This window comes from Delphinus delphis, chromosome 7 (genome assembly GCF_949987515.2).
Source record: "Delphinus delphis chromosome 7, mDelDel1.2, whole genome shotgun sequence".
Classification (NCBI taxonomy): domain Eukaryota; kingdom Metazoa; phylum Chordata; class Mammalia; order Artiodactyla; family Delphinidae; genus Delphinus; species Delphinus delphis.
Window position 1 is genome coordinate 62686871 of NC_082689.1, and position 26629 is coordinate 62713499.

At 42.3% G+C, this 26629-nt stretch overlaps 1 protein-coding gene across 1 annotated transcript in view; it reads left to right on the forward strand.

Annotated features, from left to right (window-relative positions):
- The first annotated feature begins 1664 nt into the window (after positions 1-1664).
- Positions 1665-26629, forward strand: part of LRP2 (LDL receptor related protein 2) — a 196332-nt gene continuing 171367 nt past the window's right edge. The window contains exon 1 of the mRNA XM_060016628.1: positions 1665-1744. Coding sequence (XP_059872611.1) covers positions 1669-1744 — 76 coding nt within the window. The 5' untranslated portion in view covers positions 1665-1668. The remainder of the gene's footprint in view (positions 1745-26629) is intronic.

Here is a 26629-nt window from a genome sequence, read left to right on the forward strand (position 1 = left end):
TTCTTGCCCCCTCGCCCCTTCCCTCCTCCCACTCGCCTCGTCCCCCTTACTTCCCAGCCCCCCTGCCCCTCGGGTCCCCAATCCTGCCTCCTCCTCGGCGCCGCCCAGCGCCAGACTCTGTGCAGGGAGGCACATAGCGTTCCAGTGACTTTGGTCAGAGCAGAGAACTCTGGATTCCCAGTCCTCGAAAAGAAAGCCACAGAATCTCTCCCGCCCCTTCTCGCACCCTACTCTTTTTAAGGCGAAGTTTTCTCTATCTGTGGCTATTTCTCTCGTCTTGTCTTTCAAAAATAATACCTATCTCTCCCTTTCACCTCCCCGCAAAGCTTCACCAACCACTAAATTCCGACTGTTGGGGGTCAGCAGAGTCCCACAAGATCCATGCTCGGGGGACTACGTGGGTGTTGGGCTGCCGCCTTCACGTCCATGGCCCCTCTGGCTGAGGGAATGGGCTGCTGACTCCCTGGACCAGGGCCTGGCTCCTGGGGCAGGAAATTCTGGGGTGACCCCTGGCCCGGAAACGGCCCCTCCTCACACAGGGCTCCCAGTGGCCAGGAAAGAGGTTGCACCAACCCTCCTTCTTTCTGTGGGCACTGGAGTCACATATCGGGTGAGCTGTAAGGTTAGCTCACAGTGCTTTTGGTGGCCGCCCACCCCCCGCCCTCGCCACCCTGGCTAACGCTGCCCCAAAGAAAGGAACTGCGGGGTCCTCTGAACCCCTTACGTTTCTCCCTCACATAAAGGGGCACCAGCATCATCGAGAAGACGTCCATTCTTTCAATTTTGCTTCAAAATGGACAGATTTGTACAAAGTGCGATTTGGCTGTGACACCTGTAGACGTGGTGCTTAAGAAAACTAAACAAGGATCCGAGGCGCCCCTCTGCCCCCAATATTGATCCAACTCCCCCCATAACTTGTAAAAACCCCATCTCAGCGCCCTAAGGGGGAAACCGAAGTGTCCGAGGGAGCCTGAGGATTGCAGACTAGAGAATGGTCTCAAACCTCTCCAACAGCCTCTTTACTTCTCTTTCCCCTTCCCTTCTCTTCCTTCTCTTATTCCCCCCCCCCCTTTTCAAAAACTGTATAGGTGGCAGATATCCGCGTGGACCGCCTAGCGGACTTCAGTGCGGAGGCCAATCCTGCCCGCGTGTGAGTGTGTCAATGTGAGTGTGTGACTGTTAGGGGCGTGTGTGCGCGTATGAATGACCGCGTGTACCTGGGAAGTGTAAGTGCACGTGTGCGTGTGTGCGCGCGAGGGAGCGTATGAGACTGCGTGTGAGGAGTATGTGCCTCTGTGTGCGCGAGGCTATTTCTGTAGGAGTGCATGCGTGAGTGTGCACGCGTGTGTTCGGGTCCCCGCTCCTCTCGGAGCTGCAAAGTGCAGGGGGCGGGCCGGGCGGCAGGGGGCCTGCCCCGCGGGATTCCCGCATGCTAGTTCCGGGGCGGGCGGGTCTAAAGGGCTTTATGCACTGTCTGGAGGGTGGGGACTGGCGCGGGTAGAAAACGGGATGCCTCGGGCGCGGGGCCCGGCTTTCTGCCACTGGGAGCCCGCCGAGGTGCGGGCCTGAAGGAGCGCTCTCCAGTGGAGGCGCTGCAGTGCTGAGTGCGACGCGCGCCCACCTCCCGGGGAAGGAACGGCGAGGCCGGGGACCCGGACCGTCGCGGGGATGGAGCGTAGGGCGTCGGCGGCGTGCACGCTGCTGCTGGCTTTCGCCGCCTGCCTGGCGCCGGCCAGGGGCCGAGGTAAGAGCTCACCGGCCGGAGTTCCGCGCGGAGCGCCGGACTTCCCCGCCTGGGGCAGGGTCGGGTCCGCGGACAGGCGGAGGGGACCGCGGCCGGCAGAGGCCAGGAGCGGGCGGCGGCGCGGCGGCTCCCCCTGGGGCGCTCAGGTTGCCCAGCGCTGGCAGAGCGGGAGCGCCCCTCTTTCGCCCGCCCGGGAAGTGAGCTGTCGCAAACTTGAGAAAGCAGCCCCTCCGGTTTCGGTGACAGCGCACCCCACGGGGACCCCGCCTTTGTTCCCATCGGGGTTTGTCCCAACCCTTCTGGAAGGCACTTTGCGGTTCTCCCCGCGAGTCCGCAGCCTGCTCCCCCCGCTGGTTTACTCTCTCCGGGGCCGAGCGGTCCTTGGCGCTGCTCGGTGCGCAGTTTTCCACCTGCAGCGCCCGGCCCGCGAGTCCCTTCGCGCGCCCAGGCTGCGGGCTCGAGCACCCCGCCTCTCTTCAGCAGCGAAACTTGGTCTCGCCGTGACCCCCAAGAGACCGTATTTCGATAAAGATCATTTACGAGCCAAGATAAGGCCGGGAGGTGGGATTGGTCGAGAGAGCGGCTGATGTGCTGCAGCGTTTTCTTGAAGGGTTTCCCTTTCCACCCGGGAGGGGGGGGCTTTTGTGTTGATGAATGGGCCCGTCTGCGCGGCCAGAGTTTTGAGGGCTCGAATGGAGAAAGTTTCTGCTATGAAGAGCTGTAAACTTCTCTCAAGTCGTCGGGGAGTTTTCGTTTTTTTACAGAAACAGGCGAGGGAAAGAGGAGGAGCAAGTAGTGGAGAGAATAAAAATAGATGAAAAGGAGAGAAGACAAGCAAGTAGAGAGTAAAAGGGAGAGAAGGAGGGGAAAGAGAGAGCGGGGAGAGAGAGGGAGAGGGAGAGAGAGAGGGAGAGAGGGAGAGAGAGAGGAAGCTAGGGATGAATGGGAAGGGCGAGGAGGCAGGGGAAGCAGCGAGCTCTCTCCCTGGCTTTGCGTTGCTAGGTAGCAGCCAAGAGCTGCGTGTGACCGACCGCCAGACAGACAGAGCGAACTCTGCTGCCTCCACGGGGACTAATCTGTCTGTGGGGAATGGGAGACCCCCCCCTTCCCCTCCTGCTCCGACAACTTAATTGCCCTACAATGAAAATGAAACCCCTATTGTTGTAGGATTAGCCAAAGCAATAAATTGATTTCCCTGGATCACATATTGGGATTGACGGGTGGGGACTGCAGAAGCCCCCATTGATGACGGAGAGAGGGGAGGGCTTGTGGATGGGCCGTGGCATGTATTCAAATGGTTAATTTGCTTTCTTTCCTCAATTCTTAGCGTAAGCTCCTTAGAAGGAATCAACTAAGTAATTATACAGCAACTCCTAGCAGTACCCATTGCAGACTTCCTGGGAAGAAGTTTGGAAACGCCAACAAATCCCACTGGTTGTGTAAAAATCTTTGGAAAAGGAGGGGAGGCAGGGGGAGAACGTCAATAATTCTAACTTTGAACACCTTTTCTCACTGTTGGTAACACAGAAAGAGGATTTATTATTATTGTGGAGGGTTTACTGCAGTGCTTAGGGTTATATATATCTCGTGTCCTAAATATAGCCATAGGATTTACTGTATGTTCCTGTCAGTGCCTGGCAAAAGGAAATGTTGTCCGGATTCAACTGGGATACATCTGGGTTGTCCGCATACAACCAAAACAGATGTTCTCTTCCCTGGAGTGATGGTTTAGTCACCAAATAACCTGTACTTACTCTTCTTGGTAGTTTAGACCCATCCATCTTTCATTCTATAATAATAATAACATAATAATAATATGTATAGTAATAGTAACATATCATATACTTATATATGTGGCAGGCCCTGTTCTAAATATTTTACACTTCTTGACATTTAATCTTTACCATACCACTTTGAAGTAAGTACTCTTACTATTTCAGTTTTACAGATGGGAAATGGAGGCATAGAGCAATTAACTTGCCCAAGGTCATGCTGCTAGGAAATCACAGAGCTGTGAGGCAAATCCAAGAGATTCTGACTCCAGAGGCTATAATTTAACTCCTACTGTATGTGGCTCTCTATCTCTTTTGTACCAAAAATGTCATGCCCCCTAAGTTACTGTCCGCATGTGAAGTTACTAAGGAAACTGAGGGGCATTTTGCAAGTTTTTGCCACATAATGTAAAATCTGCTTACTGCTCATAACTAGATATTTTCAGAAACTCTTTTCTGGTTTCTATCACCTGAATCCTACTATCCTCACTCCCAGTCCTCCTTGATCATTTTTACATACATGTCCCCTGAATGTCCTCAGCCTGGGTGTTTAAGAAGATTTCTAGATTCCTGTTGTATTGATTTTTGATTTAGATGAAGTAAAGTATGATGACAGTGTAAATGCCCTTATTTTAGCATAAAATATTTCAGGTAAGATCTTACTGCAAACTTTGTATCATTAGAAGTTGGAAAGAGTGTCATAGTTAGTCTTTCAAAAAATATCACGTATCTGTAGCTAAAAATTATTTGCATTGTCCTCTATTTTGTATAATGCTGTTTAAGAAAAAAAAAATGTGGGAGGGCCTGAACTCCATCAATGGCTTCACTACTTTCTAGCTGTGTGACCTTGGGGAAGTCATTTAACTTTGCATGGCTCAGATTGCTTATCTGTAAAATTGGTATGCTGATGAGAGAATCTATTCCATGACATTTTACGAACATAAAGAGATAAATGTGCTTAGTGTGGTGTAAGGCATGGTAGACAGTTTTCATAAATAAACTAGCAGCTCTTTTTATTATTTTGATCAACAATAAATGTTACTTTTTTTTTTGCTTACTACTCATATTTCTAATTTCCAAATGCACATAGGAAAGTCTTTAAGCATTTTCCATTTAACATTTCTTTGAGGAATTCCCAGATTCCAGGATGTGATTTGAAGTTTTTTGAGAAAATGGTATTGATTCTCAGGACAATGATATTCTTTCATCCAACAGAAGTTTGGTTGTGCCCTTACTAGTATCAGCTTTTATGACAATTACATCTTTGGGTGCAGTTTATATGGTTAAAAGGATTGTGTGGCCAACAACAAACAGGCAACATTTTGGTTCCATCACATCTCTGATACCTGCTTCTGCTTTTATTTCACAGCAGTTGGCTTCTCTTTCTCTAATTGAAGTTCTTCCTTGCCAGTCTTTGGGGCTTCTGCTTAAACTCCCTTCAACAGTGTGCTTGTCCTGTTTGAATAGAAACTTTAATAACCTTAGATATCAACTGGTCTTCTTGCATTATTTTATAGATAAGTAACTAAACCCTGGAGGGAGACTGAAAGGGAGTGAAAGGGTGGGGATTAAGTGCCTTGCCTAAGGGCATATGACCTGTGATAGAGCCAGGATCTGAACCTGAGTCTCCTCTCCTCATTCTACAGGACCTTTTTTAGAGACATGTCCTCTAAATGTCCCCAGGTTGAGGAAATTTCTAGATTCCTTTTTTGTTGATCCTGACTTATCAGATGAGGCAAAGTATGATGAAGAGATTTGATCTTGGCGAATCTTCAGTTGGCTGGGTCACCTGTCTCAGGCCTAAGCTGAATCTTATGATAACCATGTGTTTTTAGCTTGGTCCAGAACTTATGCCATGTCAGCACCCCAACTCCCAAAGTCTCTGCCTCTGGATCCATTTTTCAAAACCTTGGGCCATCAGAGCATATTCCTGAAGGTCTCTGGGTTTTGTAGTGAAGGCTGCTACATGACTAGATTTTTAGTCTTATTCAAGGTAATTATTCGGTCATGGTTAATCACTGTCCATGTTCTTTAGTCATGTGCTCTAAGAACACTGACAGGTTTCAAAAAATGTAAATTAAAAGTTAAAGAAATCATTTTAAAATAATGATATCAAGAACTTAAATGTATTTCCCATGTGACTAGAAGCACATTGCAATGTTGTCTTTGGGGTTTCTGCTAAGTCCTAGTAGCTAGAACAAGGTATGTAGAAAGTTGAGGTGCTTACAGCAGTTTGTTGAATTGAAAAGAGTTGGTATAACTCAAATAGTTATATCATATTCTATTAACTTTGTGATCTTGAGGAATTAAAAAAAATTGTCACCACTGTGGCATTCCACAAACATTTATTAATAAGTATCCACAGTGTGCTAGTGAGTCAGCAGTATCAACACTGCAGAAAGGTTAAGGAGGATGAGAACTGAAAAGAGGAATCTAGGTTTCACAATTAAAATGGTCTGCAACTTTGCCTTTAAGATTCTGAGATCGTCATTCTCTAGTTCCTCATAACTCTGGCTATGATCTCACCAATATTAGAAAGATTTGACATGTTCCAGCCTCCGTGTTTTGGGCTGCTTCTTTAGAATGATCAGGTTGGTAGATGTTTTGAAATGTCAGAGACATTTCTTTGATGCTCCCCATGTTTCTATAGGGGTCTGTGCAAATGTTTCCTAATTGATTTCTTGACAGTCTTAGCATTGTGAGACAAAGTAGGAAGAGTGTGAGATTTTGGGGTTAGGGGATCTGGGTTTGAAACTTGCCCCTGCCGTTTGCTATCTGGGAAATTCATTACAGTGTACTCAACTGCTCTGGCTTGGTTTTATCTGTAAAACAGGCATATGTCTACCTGATAGGGTGGCTATGCCAATTAACTGAGGTGCGTGTGAAGTGTTCTTTACACTGTGAGGTCTCATATATTCTTCTATCCATCATTACTGCCTTCTTCAAGGATCTAACTTTTTCCAAACTTGAGGAGAAGATATTGTATCTTGGTATCCTTTTTTTATTTTTAGTTTTTTAATACAACCGATCCTTTGAGTGATATTCCTGGGCATGTTTGACATAGTGCTTTAGTGACTACAACAACTTTACATAGTAGTCTAAATTCTCATGTTTGTGAATGACAGAAACCTAAGTTAAACTGCTTGAAGCCAAAAGGGAAGTTTATTGAAATATGGAATTGAAAAGGTAGAGCCGTTAGGCTGAACCATATGGGATTTTGCTGTTTTTCTAGGTCAGAAATAGTCAAATATGGCAACTTCACTTGGTTCAACCTAGTACAAATGGGGGCTCAGCATATGTCATGCTGATCTGGATTCTCTTTCTATCTTCTGGCCCTGAGATGACTCTGTTCTCTAGCGTGTTCTTCTCTGGTGTTATAAGATGGCTGTTAATGGCTTCTGGAGCCACATCCTTTCATGTCATGTCCAATGGGAAAGAGCAAGAGTTTCTGTCTTAATTGTTCTCTGCAAAAGTCTCAGTTGCATTTCAGGGGCTCTGCTTAGGTCATAAGCTTATCGGAGAACCAATCGCTGTATCCAGGGATGTGAAGTGTGCCTATAGCTTAGACTTGAGTCACATGCTTGGTCCCTGAAGTCATAGACTAAGGCTAGACCCCAGAGGGAAAATTGGGTAAGGCTCCCAGGAGAATTGTGAACAGATGTAGGGCTGCAAAAACAACATGCGTCTAGAACACCTTATCAGATAAAACCATTTTTCCACGTTATGTATGAAGACAGACTTGAAAAGGCTGTAGAAATTTCTCAAGAGCAGGCAGTCCTGGGGTAACTCAATAATTGAAGGGGGAAAAGTATTGGAAACATTTAAGGCAAAAGACATGGTGCTGTGTTCGTGTGGTCATGTTGCAACTAGAAGATTTGCTTGTAGCCTAAAGGATTCTTATTTGGAGCAGAACTTTGTGATGGACAGGAATGTTCTATAAAATGAGCTGAGAGATCAAAGCAAGGAGCTCTTGAGTCCATTGTAGGATTTCATTTTTCAGTGAGTCCTAGGTCCTTGCTCCTTTTCCAACTTACTTCATTTGTTTTTATTCCCAAGATGTTGTCCCTTTTCCAGGCACTAGACCTTGGCTGTGAGAAAGAGGTAGAGAGAAAGAAGAGAGAAGAAGGGTTTGGAGACATATTAAGATGCTTCTATGGAGACAAAATGCACCTTGGTGCAAAATCTAAGAGTCCTTAGCATATACCCTAGGGTCTTCTTCTATAAATGGTAGAATAGTTGTCTTTCATACTTCACCGGATTAATTCAGAAATGCCAAACATTTGCACTCTATGCCGATGGTTATTTTGCTGGTCTTTAAGTCTTATTTCTAATATCATGTACCAAGAAACTGGAAACATCAGTTTCCTGGAAATATAAGTCTCTTCAAGAAAATGACAGATTAGACAATGTGAAGTTTCATGTTAAAATCTCTATGCTTTTGGTCATTAGCCCTCAGATCATGCCTAACCCCCAAGGTTATTGGAAACAGTGAGAAATGAATGAAAGCAGGAAATGTAATTACCATTCTGTGCATTGAAAAGTTAAGCCACTGTTACCATGGATACAATGGCTTGTTTATCGTCCAGATCTTGAGATCCCAAGTTTGGAAGCAATACCAGAGCTCTCCTTTAAGTTTATGTACCATCAGCCTCATGCAGATTCTTAGTAACTTTTAAAATAAGGCTTTACTCACTGATTCACATTAAGTAATAGCATACCTACTTTTGAGTGTCCAGCGGGTGTTGAGGAAACCCAATAAAGGGGAAGAAGACCGCAGCTACAATTCTGTTATGCTAGACTTTCTTGGATTCTCATATAAAAACATCCTGTCTTATAGTGTCAGAGATTTGCTTGTCACCTTGGGTCCAGTTCTTTGGTTTTTAATCTCATTAACAAGGAGAAGTTTTTCTCAGTAAAGGCTGAAAAATCAAAATTCATTATTTCAATAGGGAAATCCTCAAATAAAATTGAATTTAAGGATAGAAATCTTTTTCATATGTCAATCTTACCTACCTTTTAATCTCACTAAAGGGGAGGAGAAAATGCTAGTGTGTACTTCCACACAGGTTTGATTTTGATGTGGGAAGGGTGTGGAGGATACTTTTTGTTGCAAGAAACAGAAAACCCACCTCAAATTGGCTTAAACAATTAAGGGTATTTATTGGCTCATGTAAGTAAAAACTTCTGAGTCATAGCGGGGTTCAGGTGAGGTGCAGTCATGGCTCCAGTTCTCTCTCTTTGTATTTTTATTGACTCTACTCCCCTCTAGGTTTCAGCTTTGTTTTCAGCCTGGCTTCCCATATTGTTATATTATAGCTGCCAGGACAAATGGGGCTACATGTTTTCTTGATCCTATCTAAGAACAATTCAACTTTGAGAAGATTTCAGCTATGTTCTCAAAAGCGTTATTTCATCATGATTTATAGAATGCTATAATCTCTAGGGTCCCTAGATGGAAATCACCTAGCTTCCTACATTTGGCGTATCATCAAAATCACATGGGGAGTTTTAAATGGTATGTAGATTCTTAGGCCAAAACCCACACTTACTAAATTAGAAGTATGGAATCTGTTTTGTTGAGTAATTCTGAGAGTCAGACAGTTTGGGAAAAACTGATCTGGGTAACCTGTCTGATTTTAGTTTTGTAAACTGAAACTAATTTGCCATGGCAAATTCCTTCCAGTAGCAGTGAAGTATATACTCTGTTAAATCTGTTCTTTCTTTTGGGTGGGGATGTTAAAAGGTAGTTAGAGTAAGGAGGAAAACTTCTCTTTTATATCTGAGGGTGATATGAAGTACCGCCCCCATTCCTGGCGGTCTCCTTTCCTGGCCAACATGACAGTCCCTCCCTGTAGCTACTATTTGTGTCTTAATTAGATTCTTTGTTCTTTCCCTGGACACCCTTGATGCCCTTCCTCCCACTCTAAGAACCTGAGATTCTTTGAGCTACTACTTCCAACTACTGTTGGAGGTCTTCTTACCCTTTTCCACCCAAGTCAGGGATTCATCTCAAGAGAATCCCGGGCAGAACTCATTGGAATCTAAAGCAGCCGTCTATGTTTGGTATGGGAGTATTGGAAAACCTTGTAGCTCATTCACTTTATATCCTAAGCCCAACTCTTTGTTGATCCCACTGGTACTTATAGTCCATTGCTCCTGCCACCTCTTCACTGCCCTTCAAATTCCTCAGTTATTCACTTCCTCAGCTTGTATTTTATGGCCCATCGTTAGCATCACTTCCTTGCCTCCACCCTCAGCAGTCTGGTCCTCTTTTCTCAAACCTCCATCCAACACCACCTGCTCAGACAACGTTGCTTCTTATAAACGTGAAAATAGACGCAATCAACAGAACTCCACAAACTCCCGTAGCTCAGCCATCATCACTTGAGCTTCAGCCTGTGTATTTTGTCTTTCCTCCTGTTACTCTGGATGAACTTTCCATGCTCTGTAGTGCAACCAGTTCATTCATGTTCTAGATCACATTCTCTCTCACCTCTCACCATTTGTCTCCTTTCATGAAATCTTCTTTTCCACACATTCCTTCTTGCTATCACCTATTTTCTCTGTTTCTTGGCAAAAATCCCTTTGCAGATTTGTCTTTTTTTTTTTTTTTTTTGGCTGTGCCACACAGCTTGCAAATCCCAGCTCCCCAACCAGGGACTGAGCCCAGACCCTTGGCAGTGAGAGCACAGAGTCCCAACCACTGGGACCACCAGGCAGATTTGTCTTTATCCACTGTAGTTTCGCGTCAGTTGTTCTCAAATCCATGCCATTCAAGTTTTTTCCGCGCCCCCCCCCCCCCCACAGGTATGTCTTTGGCCAAGGTCACCGATGACCTCCATGTTGTTAAATCCAAAGATCCATTCTCAGCTCTCATCTTGTTTAGCTGATTAGCAACGTTGCACACAGTGTGTCCTGCCTTCCTCCATGAAACCACATTCTCCTAGTTTCCTTCCTTCCTTGCTGGCCTCTCCTTGGTTTCTCATGCTTGTTCTCATCCACCTTCCTGATTACTTTTCATCTCTATCTACATTACTTTGGTTGCCTCATCCTGTCTCTTTAAATACCATCTGTATGCAGACAACTTACAAATTTATGAGTGTAATCCAGACCCTACCCTAAACTCTAGTCCTATATGTCCAACTGCTTATTTGATATATCCACCTGGTTGTGCAATAGTCATTTCAGACTTATGTCCAAAAACTGAACTCCTGATCTCCACTAATGCCCCAAACCTGCTTTCTCCATAGATTTCCCCATATTAGTAATTAGTAATTAGTAATTACTAATTAGTAATTAGTAATTCTTGCTTTTTCCCCAACGCAGTGAGCACCTTAAGGCCTAAATACTGGCTTTCTCTCTTCCTGAACATTCTTGCCTCAGACTGTGTATGACTTGTCCCTCACCTTCGATAGGTCACTGCTTATATGTCACTTTCTCAGTGTCACCTTCTCTGATTTTTTTCTCTTACTTTCTTCATTGCACTTAACACCCTCTGACATGATGGACATAATTTATTTGTTTTTTTAAATTTACTTTGTTGTCTCTTCCCTAAGATATGAATTCCAAGAGGGCAGGCATTTTTCTGTCTTATTCATTGACTTATCCCTAGTGTCCATAATAGGGCTAACTAAATACATATAAGTTGAATACATACATATAAGTTGAATACATATAAGTTGAATGAATGATGGATAGATGTCACCGTGAGTGCTAAAACCAAGAAGGGCAGCCTAAACTCATCACCACGTCCTTGGTATTGCCAGCCCTTAATTCTGCCGGGCTTCTGGAGGCCTCATCAAGGTCCTGATGGGGAAAAAAGAAAATTGCTGTCTCTATCGAAACAAGTGGCTTAGCAACGCTGTTTCTCTCCATTTGACTCTCCCCCTTCCTCCGCCTCACTGCCCCCCAACTACTGATGAATCCCAGTGCATTTGATAGTAGCGGATTCTGCATCAGCCTTTTTCACTTCTACCCCAGACACTTGGTTACCCTGTGAGGATCCCCTGTACATACGGAATGGGGCTATTTTAGGGACAGATTTGATACAGTTGCTTCTACAAAAAGATAAGCCAAAGTTTTTAGACTTTATGTTAGTGGACTGTCATTCTGTGTTTAAACAGAACACAAAAGAAATCTGTCTGAGACCGTGGCACAGTGAAAACAGCCTTGATCAGACAAAAGGCCCTCTTTGAAGAGGGGAGTGGCTTCTCAACTTGGGGAGGCGGCGTAGACTATGGAGGAAAGAACATCACATGTCAAGTCAGGACATTCATGGGTCTTGTTCCTGATGAATGAACCAAAAATGGGCCCAACTGAAGAGGGCCAGACTGCTGAAAAATGCCTGTGGCTGCTTGTCCGTAGGCACAATCTTTCTCACTTTAGACCCCATTCTTTTTTTTTTGTTTTGTTTTTTAATTTGGCTGTGTCGGGTCTTAGTTGCAGCATGTGGGATCTTTTGTTACAGCACATGGGCTCTCTAGTTGTGGCATGCGGGCTTAGTTGCCCCACAACATGTGGGATCTTAGTTCCCTGACCAGGGATCGAACCCATGTCCCCTACAATGGAAGGTGGATTCTTAACCACTGGACCACCAGGGAAGTCCCTAGACCCCATTCTTTTGATAACTTCATAATGCAACCGTGACCAAATAGGTGAGAGGCAGAGGAGTGACTCAGTGACATGCATGTATGGGTGAAGAAGTTGGGAGAATGACCTGACATAACTACTGCTAAAAAATTTGAGTGCTTTCTATGTGCCTGATACAGTCCTAAGTGTTTTACAGGCGTAACTTTACCCACTTCTTTATTAACAGTTTGAACTTTATGGATAAAGGAGCAAGGCAAAGACAGGTGAGGTCATTTGCCCACAGCCATCTAGTTATTAAGTGGTGGAACCAAGATTTGAACCCAGAGTCCTTAATCTTATGTGTTATCACTGTGGGTAAGTAGGAGCAAGTGCAAGATAGCGCCTCTGTATCAATCAAACAAACCCTCATTTAATGGCTCATATTATGATCAGGTGACCTCATTTCAGAAGCTGGTACCTTTGCAACTCAACTCTTGGACATTTTTGTGCTACTTTTGGCAGTCATTCATTCGTTCATTCATTACATGTCAATGGAGACTATATCATGCTTTGGCATGTGTAACTGGGTACAACAGAGGACAGAGAGATTCCTGCCACATGGGCCTATCCAAAACAGCTTGCTCTTGAAGAGTACATTTCCATTTTAACCTAGTTTTCCCTCTATACTCTTTTGGTACTGGCTGATTCCTGCTTGCTGACTTTCTCCTATACTACCATTCCTTTATCTAGGAATGTCCTCTTCTCTATAGTTACACATCTTTTAATTCAGAAGACCCTTCCCCAATCAGAGAGTTCTATTCTAACTTCCTCTTTGGGATGGCGGTGATGTACAGATTTTTAAAGTCTGCTGTTGCTTAATCCTGATGGAAAAATTCCTACTAAGTTCTCTTATTCAAAGTCCTAGAAGAAAGTAATGAACAACCAAATGAGAACTGAGACTCTTTACAGCTGAGAAGTTTAATCGTGTAGAGATGGGGAAGGCGTTTGCCTGTGGGCCGGAAGGGCGGGAAGGGCTGGAAGTGCTGAAACATCTCTTGGCTCCAAAGCATCTCTCACTCTGGCCAAAGATGTCTGCTCTGTCACCATTAGAGCCAGTTCTTTAGAGTAAGACACTCTTCCCCCCGAAACTCTGGTTAAAGTGAGACATGTTTACCCCGTCTGGTAAAGTAGTTCGTTGAGATAATAACGCACAGTAAACATTTGTCAGCGTGAGGTTCAGAAAGAATGAGACGCAAAGCTGATGGTTTGTTGCGGTGGTGGTGCGAAAGAAGGGAAGAAGGCACCAGAAGGTGAGTCCTGAAAGGGAGCCAACCTCATCTCCTAATTATTTTGCCTAAATCAGCTTTTCTGGGGAAAAAAGATATTATTGCTTGTGCTTTTCCCTTAGGGTGACATTATGGGGAGCTTCTGCTGTGAATCTGTCAAAAGGATATCAAAGATAGCACTTCTTACTTTCTAGTAAGGCTCTCCTTCCTCTAATTAGCTTAGCTGAAATACAATTGTTAGAACAAAAGGAAAGGTTGATCCTAAAAGCAACAAAGTTGCAGCACTCTATCAATCATTCCTTCGGGATTCATCGGCATCAGGTAAGGTTGAGAGGAAGCTTTTGGATTTAGTGTAAATGGAAGTTATAATTTTTCTAGACCATAATGATGACTATTGATAGGAAATCCAGTGTTCTTCCTTAGTTAGTATGCAATAAAAAAAACAGTTTGCAAATGAATAAAGTGAAATCCACACATTTCCCAAATCTGTTGCTAAATGGTTAATTTTTATGTACCACCACTTTGAATTATTTTTCCAGTTCACTTCTGGCATAAAAATTTACTTCTCCCCTAATATTTGGTGCAGCGAGGTGTTGAAAGAATTTGCTAAGTAATCACTGGAAGCTAAGATTCTAGTGAAAAACAAAATGCATGGTTTAAAAATTGAATGTACTAACTCGGAGACAGCAAAAATTAGATGCTTCTTGCTGTAAATAATTAAACCCAGCAGGGCAGACAGGAGAGAACATGGGACTTGAGCTAAGAAGGATGCATAGTGTATTGAACACTTTCACTTCCCTGTCAGGGAAATCAAAGAGATCTTTAATAGTTGTTGCTGATTGTGAATATGTGCAACAAAATCCCACTGTAATCCAGATTTATTTTTCAAGCATTTTGCTTTGATTGAAGGAATGAGAAAGTGAAGGGAAGAGGAACGGTATTGGATTGAGGCCCTTTAGCCCTCTTTTTCTCTAGGAGGTCCAAGCGTGGTTTGTCACTGTGACCTGGGGCTTTGGTTCCCTTCAGGGCCTTCTTGCGCTGGGGTTGCATTGGTAGATCAAAGACAACTGGTTCTATTTTCTTGCCAAGAAGCAGTGGATATACTAATTGAGAAGTGGACTGACACGAGACACATAGGATGGATTCTTTCTGATTTTCTCTAACAGGGCTGGTTTCCTTAGTCTCCCTACCTCCTCCACTTTTTTCGAGGTGGGGGGCAAGTAATTGGCCTTAATTTTTCTATCTGTGTAAAAGGGAATAAGATTTTACAGCTTTCATACGGGTGGGCTTGAATATTAGCCTTAATGAAGTGCTTTATTTTATTATTTAAAAAATTAACGTAGGGCTTCCCTGGTGGCGCAGTGGTTGAGAGCCCGCCTGCCGATGCAGGGGACACGGGTTCGTGCCCTGGTCTGGGAAGATCCCACATGCGGCGGAGCGGCTGGGCCTGTGAGCCATGGCCGCTGAGCCTGCACGTCCGGAGCCTGTGCTCCGCAACGGGAGAGGCCACAACAGTGAGAGAGAGGCCCGTGTACCGCAAAAAAAAAAAAGAAAAAAAAAAATTTAACGTAGACTAAAATGTATAGTTCTATAAATTTTCATACATGTATATATTCATGTAACCAGCACCGCAATTGGGATTAGAACAGTTTAATAACCCCCCACTCCCTCGATTCCCTTATGCTATTCCTTTGTAGTCACACCCTCCAAATAAAGTTTCTAAGTTCTTTTTCTGAAAACTCACTTTCCCACATGAAAGCCTCAATTTCTGCCTTTCATTTGTTCATTTTAATTCAGGAAGTGTTTCTAGCTCATTTCTGAAGTAATTCAAAATGACATGGGTGAATGGTAAGTTTGCAAGGCTGGTTTCCCCTTATTGTATGGAGGAAAAAACTGGAAAGATGGAAGCTCTTTCAGTATAGCCATATAGGAAAAAAATTGCCTAAACTTGGCTTGTTGCTAGATTGGAATCTGCAAAGAAAACACAGGCAAGAAATCTCCCTTGAAGAGGAGGACAGAGGTTTATTTTTTATTTAACGATTTACCCCTTGACACCTGGGAAATGATTAGTTGATGTTTTCAAAGAAGATTAAGTCAGTGTGGTTAATTAACTGTGGTAATCAGGTGACTTAAATTAATTAACTCCTTGTTAACAATTTCCATCAATTTTGTAAATAAATGACTAAATCAGTAAATTATATTCTTAAGATTAAAGGCTTTATTTCCTGATTTATTTTATTGATGACAAATTAGAGATTTTTCTCCTCATCTCATTCCCTTCCTGCCAACCTGACAAATGAGAACTAGCTGGTTATAGTTCGAGAGGAACACACCAGAGTACCTTTTAATATGTGGTTTTAAGGAAAAGTCAGGCTAAAGGACACTTTTGCTCCTTCATCTCAGCACATTTTAAAAGATTTAGGGGAATGAAACTTAAGAAGTATGTACATAGCAACATTAAGGGAGAATGGAGGTAGCAAGTAATGATGAAACTCACTCCAGGATAAGCTTTTTACTATGAAGTTTTTAATGTTTTATTTCCTTTCTTTTTTCTAAGTGAAAAGTGAATGAGGGATATAATAACATGAGACAATTCGGCTTTGAGCTAGAAATAAATTTTAATGGATAATTAGGTGTTCTATTTAGAAGGAATTTATCAAAATGTTGGGATATAGTGATTGCATTAGTCAGTAAAGCTTGATTGCAGGTTTAAAATGCCATGCAAATATACAACTAGAATGTTCTTACTTTTTAGAATCTTTATAATTGAAAATTCCCTTCCCTGCTTACATGATTATGTCTTGGTCTCCAATGAAACATGTGAGCTGGAACATTACCCACCTGTCCCCCATGCCCTCAAATATGCCATTGCATTTTCTGAAAGGCATCGAACACTCAGGGGATTTGCATTGTGAGACAGATGCTATAGGGTTATTTAGGATTCCTTCTAGAAGGAATATTTGGCATCTTGAATAACTTTTGAGGAGCTACAATATATTTACATATTTGCAAAAATTCAATGCTAAGATCACTCCATTTTATAAAGAGAAAATTCCTACAGTTTTCTTGAAGGTATAGAAGGCAGCCTCAGTTGTGGGAATGAGCTGAAACCAGTGATGTAAATTTACATCTCTGACTGCTAAGCAAAATTTTGGGGTCTTCCTACTATTATGGAAGCTCTCTGGCCACGCCCTCTGCCCCCTTCTTCACCTACCCAAGGCTCCTCAATCTCAAGGGTCTTCCCTGGATGTAGTTCACCTGTGGCCAAACCTTTCTGGTCTGGGGCGCTGCCTGGTGGTGTTGGAGTTTTGGAGATTTAGCTCTGTCACGTTCCAGATGTGCCCCTCTGGGCTATTTGACCTCTCTGAGCTTCAGTCTCCTGGACTACTTAGTAATTTCTACTCCACAGGTTCCTGGGAATATTTAAAGGACCTTGTGAGCATGCAAGGTCCTGGCACTTGGTGAGCCTTCAGTAAACATTTAACCCCACAGGGAACCTGGTGCTAAATCATTCATAGTTGACCAGCTCTTGGTTAGGTCAATGCAGCAGAGCAGCCACCATGCTGTGTCTTTTGAAATAAAGGAATCACTTGTCACATTCTCTATCCATAGAAATTGTTGAGGAAAAAATACAGGTTTTTTTTTTTTTTTTTTTTTTTTTTTTAGGAGGGGGAACTGTCAAACAAGGAAGCATTAGAAGACAGGCGTTGTATCTTACCTTTCTACCCCCCAAGAACATTTACTTGGACTTTCACCTTTAGGGCTTGAAAGCACAGACCCCAAATGTCACGTTACGTAGTATTTCAAACTTCTCAATGGACTCAGTGTTTCCATTTCGTGTGTCCTGTACCTACTTCCTGTAAACCTGGTCCTCTGCAGAGTTTACTGGTGATGTCTCTGTAACTCTGAGAACAAGAATGATAGAAGCATGGGTCTAAGTAGAGCTCAGGTGTGCCCTCTGGTCAAGGAGAAAGCTCTCCAGAGGGAAGAGTACGTTAAAAGATGAACACTTGGCTTTGTGAGAAGTTTTAATCAGACCACGTAAAAATCATAGTCAATGTTATAACAGTTCCTTATTATTCCGTAAAAATAGAAAAGAGTCAGTGAGAAGTTTAAGAGGTGAAAAGCTATCAGTCAATCCAGATTTGGTTCATAATTACAGTGAATACATTGACGTATTTATTCCACATTTACTGAGAGCCTATTGGGTCCAGAACTGAAGACACAAAGATGAATAAGACATGTACACAAACAGTTGTGCTACAAGGTGAGAGGTGTTGTCATAGAGGTTTGGGAGCACAGGGAAGGGAGTGAAGTCAAGTGGACCTGAGGGGGCCAAGAGCCAGGGAAGAGTGCCTGATTTGCTACTTGAACAGTCTTTTTTTTTTTTAATTCTAATCAAAAGAGCAGCCATCCTAATTGAAGAAATATTTTTGTTTCCCAGTGTGGATTTAGATGTAGTTCAGAAATTGACTCCCTATATCAAATGTATACGTATGCTAAGCTAACCAGTCCACTACTTTATTTTTTTATTTTTTGAATTTTATTTTATTTATTGAACAGAGTCTTGAGGAGGGTGTGTTGGCAGGAGATGGAGCTGGGAGAGCCGACTCTGGTGAGACTAGAGGACTTTGTGTGTCAAGCTAAGCAGTTTGGTGCCTTTGAAAAAAATGTAAGCTGGGAAGCACAATGGTTAGACTTAGATTTTTTTTTTTTTTTTGAAGATAATGCTTTCGTCATGAGGCAAAGCAGATCAACCAGTTAAATTAGAGAATTACTGTAATTATCTGAGAGACAGATGATAAGGGTCGAACTAAACTTGTGGACCTGAAGGTGACCAGAGGGAGAAAGAGTCATTGTGGAATACAGAAAAAGCTTTTATTTGTTGCTGTTTTTGATAATTCCCATTATTTTTTTTATTTTTTATTTTTTTGCGGTACGCGGGCCTCTCACTGCTGTGGCGTCTCCCGTTGCGGAGCACAGGCTCCGGACGCGCAGGCTCAGTGGCCATGGCTCACGGGCCCAGCCGCTCTGCGGCATGTGGGATCTTCCCCAACCGGGGCACGAACCCGTGTCCCCTGCATCGGCAGGCGGACTCTCAACCACTGCGCCACCAGGGAAGCCCCCATTATTTGTTTTATAAGTTCATACGTGTTATTTATGGGAATATTAGACATGTGTTTTCAATGTACATTCATAAATACTTGATGGTATTATCTTGAATCCCCTTATCTGAAAAAGTTCTAGCATATTGGGTATGGCAAGTGATGTTTTCCTTGGTTTTGTTCATTGATTCCTAGTTGGTACAGCTTCCTTGCAGAGTATCTGGAAATGTGTAGGGGCATTTTTGGGGCTGTCACAGTCCCTGGTTGCCACTGCTAACATTTAGAGGGCAGACAAGGATGTTAAACCAGCTGCAACACACAGGACAGTTCCACACTACAAGGAATCGTCCAGTCCCAAATGCCAATATTTCTTCTGTCAACCAAGGGCCCATATTGGTTGATACAGAGTGGACAAAGAGGCAGGAAGGAATAAATACTGGTAATAAGGGCTGACATTTGTTGAAACTTATTATGTGTCTGGGATATAGTCACCAGAATTATAGCATTTAGTCCCCATTTTACAAATGTGCAAACTGAGCCGGAGTGGAGGACTATCTCTGGATCTTGCATTTTTTTTTTTTTTTTTTTGGTATGCGGGCCTCTCACTGTTGTGGCCTCTCCCGTTGCGGAGCACAGGCTCCGGACGCGCAGGCCCAGCGGCTATGGCTCATGGGCCCAGCCGCCCCACAGCATGTGGGATCTTCCCGGACCGGGGCACGAACCCGTGTCCCCTGCATCGGCAGGTGGACTCTCAACCACTGCGCCACCAGGGAAGCCCTGGATCTTGCATATTTAACTTTAATTCACAAGTATAAGCGGAAAAGGAGAAAAACATTTTCTTTGTGCACTTGCAGTTAATCAAATCTCAGGATCCACCTCCAGGAAACATTTCTTCCAGTTCCAGAGAATATTGGCAAAGCATCACCTTCCAGTATTTTTTAAAATATGGAAAATATTTGATGACATTAAAAAAAAAATAGGGTGGCATTATGGATTGGGAGAAACTCTCATTTGACAGCAAAACAGTTGGTGCTCCATAAATGCGTGGTGAATTGAACGGACTCCATGGAGGCACTCCGTGGCTTCAGAGGGTGCCAGGATCTTACAAATTTATTTTTTACTTCACATAAAAGGAAACCTGCTTCAAGCACAGTCTTGGTCATTTGAAGGCATGTGTCCGTGACATAGGATGAAGAATGTGCCTCCTTCTTGGTCATGCCCTACACTTTCCTGCCAGTTCCAGTTTGTTCCTTCTGCCAGGCACACCCTCCCCTCAGACCCCCATATCGTAGCTTAAAAGCACCTTCCTCCACAGGGCCTTTCTTGATCTCCACTGAATGTTATCTGAGCCTCTCTCACAGCACTTATCATCACACCATGAATTACAATTATTTATGTATGTATTTTATCTCTTCCTCTAGAATAGGACCACTGATGCTAAGAGTTATGCATGCTTCCTCTGGTATCCTGTGTCTGGCACAGAGCCACGTGTAAGCAGGAGCTCAAGAAATCTTTGTTTAGAGGAAAGTTCTTTTAAGAACTCCATGAGTTGTAGTAAAGCAACTCTGTCCCCCAGGGGAGGTGATAGGCATGCTCTACTGTGGATCGCTGTTGCAGAGAGGATTTTGTTTGGCTTTGTTTCTCCCTAACGTAACCAGCAATAGGAGGCTGGCTTGGTACTTCCATGGTATCATCAGGGACCTAGGTACCTATCTTCTTGCTCCACCATCCTCTGCTGGTGGCTTCCATCCTTAAGGTCACCTCATTGTCCAAAATAGTTCTGTAGCCATAGCTACTTCTGCTCCGTGCTTGGTGCGGAGGAGGAAAAAGAAGGGCATGCCTTCGCTCTTTAAAGGACACTTCCCAGAAGTCCTACGTAACCCTATTGCTTGCATTTCATCTCATTGATCAAGACTTACTCCGGTGACCATACTTAGCTGAAGTCTGGGAAATATAGCCTTTTAGCTGCACACACTGTTCACCTGAATAAAACTGGGATTCTGTGTCTGAAGAGGAAGGGGAATGAATATTGTGGTAGACTGTTGTGGTCCTGGCCATAGATGGTCAGGTGACAGTGGGCATTTGTTACACTTTGAGGACCACATCTTTGTAAAGACATTTGAACTGAATTTGGAGGACAGAAAAAAGGATGATGAGAGAACCAGAAACCATGTTACGGGAGGAATGATAGAAAAACTGGGGATGTTTGTTTTGGAGAAGAGAAGAATCAGGGAACAATGGCTAGCTCTCTCTTCCGATATTCAAAGGACCATCACATGGAAGAAGGATAAGGCCTATTTTTAATGATTCTAAAGGATAAGAAGGGAATTGTAGGCACATAGCCTGCACCAAGAGAAGGCTGGAGTTTGACTTTAATGTCTCTTTTAACCTTTGACCTTATAGAGATGTATACTATATACATGCATCTGTGAGTCTGATTTTGAGGTTAGAAATATTGCTTGTTCTATAGTTGCTTTGTTATCAGAATCCCCTTTTCTCAGTGGTTGCTGTAGTGGTGCTACTGCATTGGCAGTTTATATTTTGAAAAGCTCAGGACTTTTCCTTCTGTGAGGTGTGGGCTCTGTCTCCTTTATGCTTGGTCATTTTCAAAATGTCATCGAGAGTCAGAAACAGTTTCCACACTCAGGCTGAAGTGAGGAGAATTCCTAGGTTGTAGATACTAATATCAGGGCTTAAAAATTCCATATTGTCTAACTCAGTAATTCAATAAATATTGTCACTATCAATTTTGCACTAAGATATCTGTGCTTAGGCAACTGGTTAATGTTATTTAGTTAAACATGAATTCTTTTAAATTATTACTAAACATTTTAAACATCTGAAATGTAGTTGCTGTAATGTCTTAAAAACAGAGGCATTATCAACCAGAGAAATAAACTAGCAGAGTTAATTTATCTCACTGAATAGTGATTTATTTTTGAAACTGCATAGATGTGTACCTGAAAACTTGCCTATCTTTGTGAATTAAGTTCTATTTTTCTAGTTCAGTTTCATTTTGAATATAGATGTTTTTCTTTTGTGAACCTCAGATATAAGAAATAGTTAAGGAGAGAGTATAATTTAAAATAGAAGCGATAATTTAGTAATTAGATAATATGAAATTTCTGTATTAAATCAGCTTTTTTGGGGCAATAAGCTATAATTCTAATTAGGGTAATTTAAAAAGATCTTCAAACTGGGTTGCAGATTATGAATACAGAAGTGCTAGAATATAAGCAAATATATATTAAACAAACAAACAAAACCCTGAAAAATTCAAAGGGGGACCATATACAGAGTTTAAAGGATCAGAAAACACCTGCCTAAAAATAGTAACAATAGCTAACGTTCGTTGACCATGTCCTTATGTGTCAGGCCCATACTTCTTACACTATTTCCATTTTAACATTATGAGTAGGAGCTCTTATTATCCTCATTTTTAGATGAGGAAACAGAGGCAAGGAAATTAAATAACATGCTCACTCACCATAGTGTTAGGAAGAGGTGGAGCTGGAGTTTGAACCCAGGTGTAGATTTCAGGGGCTTCTCTCTGGAAATTTACTTGGGTTTCTGAGCAGCCTTTCCTCTTCCCTCCCTTTCCTCACCCCCCAGTCTTAGAGTAGTATATCAAGCGTTCAGCCATCTGGTTATTCAGACTTTGTCTCTTAAACTTCTGTAGAAAAGCTTTAGACATGCTGGGCTGAATGGAAGAAGGGAAATATAGACTCCTATACTTGAGATGCATTCCTACAGGTGTGATGGAAAGTACACCTCCAGGAAAACATATCAAGTCCATTCCTTAGTCAGCAAGCTTTGAAATGTTGGGCTTCCATGGTTGTGTGTGTGTGTGTGTGTGTGTGTGTGTGTGTGTGTGTATCTGTGTACATGCATATATACACAGATACACACATACACATTGGGTGGAGCTGGTGAATCTTGTATTTCCAATGGAAGGAGTTCTTTGAGTTACGTAGATAAGGGGTTTCAGTTTACAAAAGAACCAATACTACAGTGTTTCAATAAATCATGTTCATTTGTTACTTGATTCTCTAGGCCTTTGGAGTCATTCCTTTTGCAATATTTCCTTAGGGCCCTTTTCTTCAGCCCAGATTAATTTAAGACACATTACACTGATTTGAGATGTCACCAGTTCTCCTGGGAAACCCTTGGACTGTATTTTCAATGGCCTGTGCTTTTATGGAAAAATGCTGTCTCACTGCCGATGAGGCTTCTGGTGTCAGCAAAGACAGTTGATCACGTACCACATTAGAAGCCCTGATAAGGTCCACTATCCCCCTAGAATCTGTGCCATCAATCTGGCGAGGAAGGTATTTGGGCATTAGAAATGCCTAAAATGCCACAATTAGAAAATTCACTTCTTTGAGGGCCTCCTGTTTTCTGCTGAAAGTACCAGTATCCATAAAGGCTTTAAAACTCAAACTTTCTTGTGAATAAGTTCATCTGGGTGCAGATTTGGGGGCTCAGGGTCGAGAGCCGTGAAAACTCTGGCCACGTTATGGGGATCTAAGGGAGAGAGAGGAAAGGATTTTTAGACAAGGGTGAGGGAAATGAAGCAGAGGTAGGACCCTTTAACTAGATAAGGCCCTAATCGCCTCATTCCTGGACTATCAGAAGAGCCTTTTAGATTTAAGCTGCTTTTGCCTCTTTGTAACTTTACCGACCAAGCTTAGTGAGCTGTTGAGTGCTCTTAGTAAACAGAGTGACCATGGTCCTTCTAGGGGAAGAGCTGGCTTCACTTAGTTTCTGGCAGGAGGTGGGCTGGCTGTGTGGGCTTGCAGGAGGACAGCCAAAGTTGTCGTGTGTTTGCTGTCTTTACCGGAGTCACCTGACAGTTGTTATTCTGTCTCCTTGAGAGCGCATAGATAAATGGTCTTCCAGAGCCTCAACATGCTGTTGGATTGAATTGAGTTTGGAGCCTTTGCTCTGTGAGGTGGAGACTGTTTAGGAGGGTGGTGAGATCTCTCTGTTTCATTACGAGGGAAGCCTGATGCTGGGGTCATGGCAATGATGGGATATTTTATTCCTCCTTTTGGAAGGGTTGGGTGTCTAGGTTCACGTAAATCCATTCTTATTCAACCAGAGAGAAGGTAATAACTGAAGGCGATAATCAAGTTTTCCTTCGAATGTACTGCAAGGCATAATCACAAATGATTTTAGTCAAAGAATGTGTGCATTTGTAGCATTTTTCTATTACGTAAGAGAACGTTTAGAAACCAGGATAATGAATATCTTAGCATTTTAAGGAAGAATTTGAAATTTCATTGTTTTGAACCTACGCCCTGGAGAATTTATGAGCTTTCTAAATGAAGAGCTTTTTAGCTTAGCTTCAGTTGATTAAAATCCTGGATTTCTTTATGTCCTCAGTTCTGTGCCATATGTTGAGGCGAGCACTGAGGTCAATGGGAATACTTTTATGACCATCAAAAGGTCACCGTGTCCAAGTTTAACGTGCAGTATAATGATTTAAAGTCCACTCTGGGAAAGCCTCTGTATTTATCATCGAATTTTGTGTGTGTGTGTTGAAATTATACACTTACGGTATTCCACATGAAGACTCCAGAGGCTCACCTGAGATCGAGTGATTTAAAATAGACGAAGAATAAAAATGCTTGTTGTAGGAAAATAGGAAAATGCATAAAGGAGAAAATAGGAAACCAGTGGCAAGCTTGGTGTTGGCCCTAGCTTGACCTGTGTGTCCTAGGATAAATCTTGATTTTCACACTTGCCCTTGACCTCAGACTGGGCCAGTGGCTACTTTGTTCATGGACAGGCAACCACCATCCATCCTTCCTCTAAATGCTGAGCCTCCCACAGGCAAGGTGGCTCAGGCTTTGGGAGTTTTCTCTCATTTAATTATTAAGGGGACAAACAGGTCTTATCTGGTGAAGACATTGGTCCCCAAATATTTTCCTTCCTAGGCTGTTAGAATGTTTGAGATGGATGAGAAGTGGGTGTGCCCAGGAGGGAACCACCCTTCATGGAGGGACTGCTGTACTTCAGGCTTTATGCTAGTGGTTTACAGGGACCTCTTTAATCCTCACCAGAACCTGGTTTTGCGGGTCAGAAACTTTGCCGGTAAGGAAACTGTGTATCAGAGTTTAAATCCCAGTTCACCAAGCCAAGTCAGTTAAGCAACAAATACTTACTGACTGAAGATTTAATGTTGAATAAGACAAACAGTTCCTGCCCTCATGGAACTTTTTGAATGGTATGGAGACAGTAGTCAGTGCTACCCATGTGTCCTGGTTCTTAGTCTAGTATTTTCTCCATCACTATCTTCTTATTTCAGCACTTATTGAGAAATCTGAATTTCTTACTGGACTTGATTTAAATTGTCTTTATTATAATACCTAAGAACCTATATTCTGAATATCAGTTCATTCATTCATTGTCTAAGTCAGCACTGTATAATTCTAGATGCCCAATTTCCAGACTTAAGACAGCCACTGAAAACTCTGTTCTTGACCAAATCCCTCATATCAGTTTATTTTCTTGTAATTACTTTTTTAAAAAGTGTAATGCAGACAAGATTCCAGTAAACAATTGTTTTAATTTGTTTGTGTCAGTTAATAGAGATTTTATTGTATGTACTTCCTAGTATAGTTTATTACTGAAACGATTACATTTTTCCAGCATTAGAATTCTAAGATTCTATTTTAATGCATGGTTAACAGTTTCTATTTATTGTGACAATAAGTTCTTACTGTCACTACTTATTGATACTTAAAATACAGATTAGGTGAAATCTTAGGAAATATATGCTACCTTTTTTCTTCCTGCTTTTGACAGTCATTGCAGATAAACTGTAATTTTATTTAAGCTGCTCTTAATATTGGGGGAATTATAAATTCACCATATATAGTCAGAAACCCAAACACCATTTCATTACACATTGGGTATCAGTGGGTGACAATATAATATTGTTGATTCTGTGTCAACAAGCTATTGAGTTTCACATTATAACATGAAGTGATGACATTTATAGAGCCTGGAAGTCATTTGGAGACCCGTAAATGTTGTTTAAGCCCAGGCATAACAAACCGGGGCCAAAGAACTCCTGGTTTAACAGATAACCTGCTGGTGAGGCATGTCCTGAAGTTCTTTTTGCTCAATTGCTAAAATCAGTATAGTAGAGGAGACACAGGAAATTTTGTGTCATTTTACCATGAAAATCTTTGTAAATGTAATAAATCCTATTTTATAGACTCTCAAGTTAACAAAATCAGCTTTACCTTTGACTCTATAGGGAAACTAAAGTCGTGCTTATGTTAGCAAATTGCTTACAATAAAAATTACAGATTTTGATTTGTGGAATTAGATATTCTCCGGTAGCTTTCTTTTTCTCCCTCCTATTTTTTGTGGGGGAAGGTATAGAGTACTCTCTACTACAGAGTAATGCTGGATATAAATGTTTTGTATAATATGGGTGGGGCGGGGGGGAGGGGCAGTCCCATTCTTTATTGAAATAGCAGAGAATGACCTGGACATATAAATAGGTTCCTAAGGATTTGGAGTTGACTTCTTAAGAGTCTTTCTGGACTCTCATGAGGGTCAGTATGGAAGATAATTGTTCAGTTGGTAATTAGATTGGAAGAAACAGTGGCTCTAAACAGCAGGATCTATTAAAAAAGTACACAAGTCATCATGATCTCATGACTTTATCACCTTTTGGATATCAACTTCACCCATATATTACAATGCATCATATATCGTTTAGTTATTGAGGGTCATCTGTGTACTAGGACGTTCTGTGCTAGGCACTGGGATTACAGAGGTATTTATTCCTGCTTTTAGGAGCTCACACTTTAGAATAATGCTCTGTTATTGGTAGAATCATAATAAATTCTTGCCACCTTACTATCACTCTTCTTTTGGTCTCTTAATCTCATTTACTTTTTCTGTTCTTTATTTTTCATATATCAGGTCATGGTGGAAGAATTTTGAGCTTCTGCTTATAAAATCCTTTCTGAGATAGAACACCACTAGAAGGGAAAAAATACAAAAACACTGTAAAACAACAAAACCAGTTTTCTTTAAAAAAGTTAATGACGTAATACGTATGTATTAAACATGTTGACTTCAGTTTACCAGATGATTGGTTATCAGTACTTATTGCCCAGGAACAGGCTTTTA